The sequence below is a fragment of the Anticarsia gemmatalis genome, chromosome 30, assembly GCF_050436995.1.
Source record: "Anticarsia gemmatalis isolate Benzon Research Colony breed Stoneville strain chromosome 30, ilAntGemm2 primary, whole genome shotgun sequence".
In the NCBI taxonomy this organism is placed as follows: Eukaryota; Metazoa; Arthropoda; class Insecta; order Lepidoptera; family Erebidae; genus Anticarsia; species Anticarsia gemmatalis.
In genome coordinates, this window is record NC_134774.1 from 3,733,611 (window position 1) to 3,742,898 (window position 9,288).

General features: G+C 37.3%; 1 protein-coding gene across 1 annotated transcript; it reads right to left on the minus strand.

Moving 5' to 3' along the window:
• Positions 1–700: 700 nt before the first annotated feature.
• Positions 701–3,909, minus strand: LOC142985563 (uncharacterized). Its single transcript, XM_076133800.1, has 6 exons — positions 3,684–3,909; positions 3,158–3,261; positions 2,529–2,640; positions 1,886–2,036; positions 1,278–1,374; positions 701–854 (listed from the first exon to the last, which is right to left on the minus strand). Exons 1-6 carry the CDS (start codon positions 3,802–3,804, stop codon positions 765–767), a joined length of 675 nt encoding a protein of 224 aa, XP_075989915.1. The 5' UTR covers positions 3,805–3,909; the 3' UTR covers positions 701–764.
• Positions 3,910–9,288: the final 5,379 nt, after the last annotated feature.

Sequence of the window (9,288 nt, forward strand, 5' to 3'; positions counted from 1 at the left end):
ATTTGACCTATATGAATAAATGATTTGATTTTAAGTGAACACAATTTGACAAGCTATTCAAAGTCATATTTTCTTTATTTCATAAACTTTAACAAATATTTGAAATCGTCAAAATATTTTTTATCTACCACCGTTTCGGAAAAGCTGTTGCTCGTGAGAAGAAACGGCAAGAAACTCGCGGCTTGCTCTTTTTAAATGTCAATATTTCCAAATTAAAATACATTTTGCATAAATTAATGCACAGTTCTATCATTTAGATAAACGTTATCAATGATAAAGATCTTTCACAATCTGGTTTTAACAACGATCAATACAGTTATAATGTGAAATTATTCTCAGAAATTATCGTTTGATGATAGTATTATCTTGCATGATGTCATGTAAATTTTGAATTGACAAATTTTATGATGAGGAAATGTGGGTAATATGATTCATTTTATTTATTAGTCACTTTTACAAGTATTATTTTATTATTAATATAAATGCGAAAGTAACTCTGCCTGTCTGTTACTCAATCACGCCTAAACTACTGAACCAATTTGCATGAAATTTGGTATGGATATATTTTGATACCCGAGAAAGGACATAGGCTACTTTTTACCCCAGGAAACTCACGCATTCTCATGGGAAAATTCAGGTGGCGGACGAAGTCGCGGGTAAAAGCTAGTAAGCTATGAATAAAAGACAATTTTAAAACAAAATAATAATTATAATGACACATAGAATTTTACAACTAACACATTAACAAACATTTAATATTTTAACTAAATTAAACACAGGACTGTCGCAACGGCTGTACCGATTTGGATCAAACTCATCGCTGCTGATAGGCTGCTTGCTGATCCTTTGTCATTCTGGAAAATAGAATAAGTTATTAAAAGAGGAGCTCGTGGCTTAGTTAACGACAGCCGCTCGGATCAATCTCTGAAGTTAAGCTACGCTTGCCGAGGTTGTTCTGTGGATGGGTGACCATCTTATACATATCGAGTTTCTCCATGTTATGGAAGGCACGTTAAATTTTGGGTCCTGGCTGACGCTTTCAAAGATCTTTGATTGTCGTTAACAGAAGTCAGAAGCTTGTAAGTCTGACAACCAGTCTTACTTAGTATCGTGTTATAACCCAGGTAACTGTGTTGTGGAGGTCAGATAGACAGTCGCTGCATGTAAAATACTGGTATTCAGCTGCATCCGGTGAGACTGGAAGCCGACTCCAACATAGTTGGAAGAAAGGTTAGACTGATTTACTTAAATACTAAATTAATTAGTGTTATTCTTACCTTCAATTTAGTCTTCTTATTACAAGTAATGTCGTCCACAGATGTTCTGAATCTCTCTACGTCTGCCTTTCGCGAGGACTCGGGTTCAAACTTGAAACTATAACACAATGATATACCATACATACATTTTACGGTTTCATACCCAAAGGATAAAAACGGAACTCTATTACTAAGCCTCCGCTGTCTGTCAACTAGAAAGTTGAATTTTCCGTGTGAGAAACAAACCCACGACCTCCCGACGCAATGGTAGCGGCGTGGCGACCTTAAGCACTGCGCCACGGAGGCAGCCGAAATACTCCCTATTACATCACCCTCATAGTGCGGTGTGAAACACGACCAGAGAGAGGTCAGGCGCAGGACCGATGGCGACGTTTTTTTATTTTTTTGTCAGGAAAAAGCATTACTGCCTGTCCCGTTCCAGGGAGGAAGCGGGGGTCTGTCGGGCTCTCCCGCCGGCTAGGCGTTCCGGCTAACTTGGGTATACCGACGAAAAACCTGACGGTGTTTCTTCACCAGTCATCATAAGGTGGCCAGGACGCGGTACCTGCAATTGTATACTCCGCGTCACCGACGGCGACCTCTCTCAGGCACGGAGGTCAACCTTTTACCTGGTCCTCTGCCTAGCCACCGGTTTATCAGTGTCAGGCTCAGTGGAGGGCTCGGTGGTGCTGGAGGCTGCTTCAGAAGACGAGCTGGTCGTGGTCTCCGTCTCCTTCGCCTCGGTCTGTTCCACCGGCTCGTCTGCGTTGTCTTTGTAGTCTGAAATATACACAATATGGGAGATGTGGGGACGAATAGTATGTTGTTAAATTGAAGGAAAAAATAATCTATACTAATATTATAAAGCTGAAGAGTTTGTTTGTTTGATTGTTTGATTGTTTGTTTGTTTGTTTGAACGAGCTAATCTCGGGAACTACTGGTCCGATTTGAAAAATTCTTTCAGTGTTAGATAGCCCATTTATCGAGGAAGGCTATAGGCTATATATCATCACGCTACGACCAATAGGAGCAGAGTACCAGTGTTACAAAAACGGGGAAAATTATGATTCTCTTATGTGACGCAAGCGAAGTTGCGCGGGTCAGCTAGTTGCTAAAATAAATGACTAGCCCCCGGTTTCTGAGTGCATTTAGCGGTAGTTTATCTATTCAATAGAGTTTTCTATATGAGTTTAAACGCTATTTAATAGATAAACTATCGCTAAATGTACCTCAGAAATCGGGGGTCACTAATTTAGAAAGATTATTACAAACCTGTATCTTTATATATCTCTGCTAACTCCTTCTCAAGTCTCGCCTCTTCGTCTTCTGCGTTCAGTCCGTCTATTTTCTCAACATCTTTCAGCTTTCTTCTTCCATCTGGTAACTGAAATAAAACCTTCTGTGAGTGGTATGGTACCTCCCACGCAAGTGGTCAACGGTTTGAGCCCGAGGCAACACACCAATGACTTGTCCAAGTGATGTGTGTATTATAAATAATTATCGCTTGTTATAACGGTGAAGGAGAACATCGTGATGAATGACATGTCTGACAGTTTGTAAAATAAAAATAAAAGCAGAGTACCAGTAAAAAATGTTACAAAAACGAGGAAAATGATGACCCATTCTCTCTTCTGTAACGCAAGCGAAGTTGTGCAGGTCAGCTAATCCTACTAACATTATAAATGCGAAAGTTTGTGAGTATGTATGGATGTTTGTTACTCTTTCACACAAATACTACTGATCAGATTACGAAGAAATTTGGTATGTAGGTAGCTGAAGACCCAAAAAAACACATAGGCTCTTTATTCCGGAGTTCCTGAGGGATCGGGATTTACACTTGAAGGTTTTTTACGCAGAGAAGTTGCCCGGGTCAGCTATTTTATTTATATAATGCATCTTACAGTAGTAGTCTTCTTGACATCTTTCTTAGTAGACATAGCGCCTGTTGGCTTGATATCATCATCACTGTCTGCTGCCGGCTCTTCTTCCAATCCCGGAGGTAACTCTGTTAGGAAATATTAAATTTATTTACTTTTTAAACAGTGGGTGGAGCCAACCAATACATGCTGGCCATAACGAGCCTTCCATCCAGGAATGGCGAGGCGAAAACGACTGCCACCATGGCGCAGTGATAAAAGTGAAATATTTAGGGAGTACTCCATACAATAAGTGTGTTTTTTTTCATATTTGGTTGGTACGAAACTTAGCCGGTTTTAAAGATCTTATAGATAAAATTTCCATGACACAATGTTAGTTACCGTACTCCTCAACGGCTTGACCGATTCTCATGAAATTTTGTACTCACTTTCAGTAGGCCTGAGAATCAGCCAACATCTATTTTTCATACCCGCAAGTGACTATTTTTTTTAAATTTACATTGCAAAACAACGTTTGCCGGGTCAGCTAGTGAAATATAAAAACACTTACCTTTAGGTCCCTCAATTTCTATAACTTCTTGTCCCGTATTATCAGTCAGACTTTTAACATTATTTTTACTCAGAACGAAACAGAATAGCGAAACAAAACAAACTAATATTAACGCACGCATTTTCCTGCGTATTTTAAATATTTTGAACAATTTACTTTATTTCAAAATTTTACTCAAAAACTGTTTTTGAAACCAACGCGATTGAACAACCAACTCGATGTTAAATTTGAATTGTTATTACTATCTGAAAACTTTACAGTACTGAAAAATGGTATTGCTAATAGACGGCCTCCGTGGCGCAGGAGTTAAAAGTGTCGCCACGCCACTACCATTGCGTTGGGAGGTCGTTTGTTCGATTCAAACATGGGACAATTATTTGTGGATCACATGAATGACCCGTGTTTTTTAATGATATTTCACACAGATAGTTTATAACCTATAGGATACTATTTACCCCGGGAATTTAGTAGGAGAAGAAATTAGTTAAATCAATCAATATATATAAAACTCTTCCGTTACTGACTGACTGATGGACAACGCACAGTCGAAGCTACTATGCGTACAAACTTGACATTTGCTATGAACATTCCTTAGGAAGTGTAGAGGAGCACAAAGAGAGGATTTTTGGAAATTAACCCCCAAAGAGGGTGGAATTCAACGCGAAGCAAAAGTTAATCTAAACTAATTCAAAAGTGAGTGACTGACATAGTGATCTATCAACACACAGCACAAACCACTGGACGTATTGAGCTGAAATTTGTCGGATCGAGCTGAAATTTCTCATGCAGGTAGCCGTTATGACGTAGGTATCCGCTAAGAAAGGACTTTGATCAATTCTACCCCCAAGGGGATAAAATAGGAGATGAAAGTTTGTATAAATCTTTTAAAATTTTCGACTGATTGAACTGAAATTAACCTAGATTCACACATAGGAAAATTTTTACTATGGAAATTTTTTTACGCGGACGAAAAATCTATAAATTTAATGAATTTTTATTATTTTTGAACAACACAGTAACACAGTTAGATATTATTGAACTACTGAAAGGTACATAGTTCGAATTCGTTTAGATTTAGTTGTTCATTTGTTTGTAAATAGTAACAGTCATATGGAAATGATTGTTTAGTAAATATTGACAGTGTTTTAACTAGTACTATACGACGGATTCGCTCGCTAATTTTAGTAAAAAAATATAACCAACAACTTAGTAGAAAACCTTTCCTAGCACGTTTAAACTGGACTATAATCTATACTAATGTTATAAAGCTGAAGAGTTTGTTTGTTTGAACGCGCTAATCTCAGGAACGACTGGTTCGAATTGAAAAGATATTTTTGTGTTGAATAGACCATTTATCGAGGAAGGCTATAGGCTATATAACATCACACTACGACAAAAAGGAGCAGAATACCGGTAAAAAATGTTACAAAAACGGGGAAAATGTTGACCCATTATCTTATGTGACGCAAGCGAAGTGGCGCGGGTCAGCTAGTTATACGTATACCTGAAACCTAGCCTTAAAACCTTCGGGTCAAGAGTCTAGTACTCAAATAGACTTAGAAATCTAGACTTGTACTAATTAGAAAGTGTGTCAATAAAGACCTTGCCAACTAATTGCTTCAGTTAAATTTTAACTGTGAACTAAAGTACTTGTGTTTAGTAACAAGAGTCATTAGTTATTTATTAAATTATCAGGATTTTATATAAGGTAAGTCATATATACATAAAATCACGCTTTTTTCCTATAGAGGTAAGGAGAGAACAAAGAACGTCACTTGGTACGATCCTTACAAACTTCCCTTGCTTCATTCACATACATACATCAATGTTATATAGGTAAGTAATGAACCAAATAATGATCACTTGTTATAACGGCGAAGGAAAACCTCGTGATGAAACCTTGCATGTCTGAGAGTTGTTTAACATAGTTCTTGAAGGTATGCTCTGAGGTAGTAGGTCTCCTTCTTGAAGGTAAGTTCTGAAGGTATACTTAAACTCTATAATTCTCTCTTAGCAATTATTTGAATAGCTAAGAGAGAATTATAGAGTTTAAGTCTCAAGACTCTCAAGTCCATCACGCTAGGTGAATTTGCGGACGTTGCATCCCTTCAAGAATTGTATTATAGAGGTCTGAGGCTTATGTACATCTTCGCGATGTTTCCCTTTACCCTTATAAATGGGATAAACGGTATGCGTTCATTTAGGTTATTTATTTAGTTTTTTTTTGTTTTAAAAAGGCAACTCCCGCGATAAGAATTGCTCTAGTATCGCGGGGACTTTTACAAACATACAAACAACGGGCACAAAGTACAACCAGACCCGAAACAATTTTTCGTGGATCGCACAAATAATTGTTCCGTGCGGGAATCGAAGCCACGACCTCCCGACACAGTGATATTGGCGTGGCGACCTAAACCACTGCGCCAAGGAGGCAGTTAACTAGCTGTGTGTCAATTTTTTTCAAAATCAATTCACAAATTAAACAAATATGCATCCATTTTATAAATATGAGTTCTCATTATTAAATTAAGAGGTATAGTTTGTAGAAGTGGAACCAATAAGAAGAGCTGACAACAAACAGTAACTTAATTTCGTTAATATTTTTTGTAATATATAAAAGATACTGTTTTGACTCGACTTTACATATTATTATGTACTAGCGGACCCGACAGACGTTGTCCTGTCTAATAAATTAAAAATTATTTAAAAAAGCATTGTCCTGCGGACAAAATTGTGAATCATCTAAACCATTCTCAGATCCCCTTGAACACACACAAAAAATTTCATCAAAATCAGTCCAGTCGTTTAAGAGAAGTTCAGTAACATACACACTTACAGAAGAATTATATATATAAAGATATTATTAGTTTTTTATATGCCAGAGATAGTGATTGTGCAGCTTACAGCTTTTTTTAAGAAACTATTAGCATTTTTATTATATAGCTTGCTTTGATGCTATGACGATTATAGCTTAATTATTTACTAGCTAATGCCAGCAGGCTACCTGCGAAAAAATACGCTTTTGCTTTGCCAAATAGAATCTACACAAGCTCAACAATTGTGACGTGAAAAATTTCACATTTTCTACTAAATAATAATTACCATATTCGGGTATAAAAACGTGCTCACTAACCACCCGTTTCTGAGTATATTTAGCGGTAGTTTATCTATTCAATAGCGTTAAAACTCATATAAAAAAAAACTTTATTGAATAGATAAACTACTGTTAAATGTACTCAGAAACCGGGGGTTAGTCATGTCATTATATCGGAGTCTCTCACTCACTACACATTGTCACATTACTATGATTCTTTTAATTATGACGTAGTTCACATATTTATAACGGCCCGGGTATGATACTTGCTTGAAATACAATTTTCCATGTAAACAATTTAATAAAGTTTATTTATCATACCAATAGATGGCGTTGGACGTACATTTAACTCGCGATGTGAACGAGAGATGGGGCTTCGAGCTCGTCGGAGGGGCTGATGACGAAATGCCTATTACTATAGCTAAGGTAATATAAACAAACAGCCCATTACTGCCCCAATGCTGGGTAATGGCCTCCTCCCGGAATGAGGGAGGATTTGAGACTGAATTTGACTGCCTCCGTGGCGTAGTGGTTTCGATTGGAGTCTCGTCTGGAGTGGGTTCGATTCCCACACGGAGCAATTATTTGTGCGATCCACAAATAATTGTTTCGGGTCTCGTTGTGCTTTGTGTCCGTTGTTTGTATGTTTGTAAAAGTCTCCGCGAGACAAGAACGATTACCAATGCAATTGATAAAAGTTTGCAAAACTAAAATAAACTTTTATCAATTGTGTTGGTTTCATATGAAAAAATAATCGAAACTAGTTCAAATTCCCACTGTCAATGTTACCCAAATGATTTAAAGTTACCCAGGTTGACTGCATTCGGCTAGCATTGGTCAAAGTAACTAAATCTATACAAATAAAAATTAATCACCGAAAATACTGTGCGTGCATAACTTTTGAACTTATCTAAATTGGATAATTCTTATTATATAAGAGGCTAATAGTAATAAAAAATGGGTGTTTGAAAGGACTTCATCACGCTGACAAAAAAGGACTTTGTATACCTTCAAGAACTGTGTTAAACAACTCTCAGACATGCAAGGTATACAAGAAAATTAAATAGAATTTTGATGAATGATTATTTCAGTATATTTTTATTGAAATGACATGCAGGAAATGAAAAGTATACAAAAAGGGTTTAATAGTTTTTGAGTTTGTCGCGTTCAGATTTAATCTAAATACACAAAATTCTACTGCGCGTAGAAATTTGAAGATACCATACGAAACAAATAAGGACTAAGAGAGAACTTTCCCCCTAAAAGTAGAGAAACTCCACGTAGGCGGAGCCGCGGGTGTAAATCTAGTATCCATAGATAATTACAAAAGTCGTAAGGCCATAGTATTGACAGCTGATATATTCATAAATTACGCAAGATCAAGAGCAGGCCAAGTCGAGCCGGCAATCAGCCAAGTAATGGCATATCGATTTATTTGTGGCCAATGTCAATCGAGTGATCGAAGTGAACTTGTTTTATTTGACACACGATTTTAAGTATTGATTTCTATATTTATAGATTAGCTTTGATAAGCAATAATTATCACTTGTTATGACGGTGAAGGAAAATATTGTGATGATACTTTGCATGCCTAAGAGTTATTTTAGGCTTCAAGGCATGCAAAGTCCCGCAATTGGCCTGTGTAGTGGCCTCAAGGCCTAACCCCTCCCTCATTACGGAAGGAGACTCTTGCCCAGCAGTGGGACAATCATGGATTAAAAACAAGCTTGAATATTTTATCTAACACGGACGGTTAAACAAAATATTTTGGAGCTAAGAAATGCTTAATGACCAATTTAAGAAGTTGAGGTTGCAGTAGTTCCAAAATTATGCGCCTACGTACATTGATTACCTTATACCTATTTAAAATTATATAAATAGAACAGCTGTCATCCCTGAAATTGTCTTTTGACCTACATCAAGCTAAACAATTGTTTCAAGGTCACGCCTTTATAAATAAACTGTATCTATTATTATAATACCACTGCTGGGTAATGGTCTTCACCCGATATGAAAGAGTGTAAGGCTTTCAGTCCACCGAGACCAGTGCAAGTTAGGGTCTCCTCCCGCAATGAAGGAGTCTACCACGCGCTGACCAAGTGCGGGTTGGGGACTTAGCATGCCCTCAAGAACTGTGTTAAACATTTCCCAGACATGTCAATCATCGCGATGTTTTCCTTCACCGTTATAACAAGTGATCATCCTACTAATATTATAAATGCGAAAGTTTGCGACAATGTATGTAAGGAAGTTTGTTACTCTTTCACGCAAATACTACTGAGCCGATTACAATGAAATTTGGTATATAGGTAGCTGAAGACTCAGACTAACACATAGGCTGTATATTTGATCGAAATCGTAAAAGAATTTGGTTGTGGAGCGTTTTATTCGTTTTTCCAAATTAAACGTTGATTCGTTCACAAATCTCTTTATTTCTCTACTCCTCAGTTACAACCCTCATCCCCTGCCTCCCGCGCTGGTCTGCAGAACGGAGACACTCTCCTCATGATC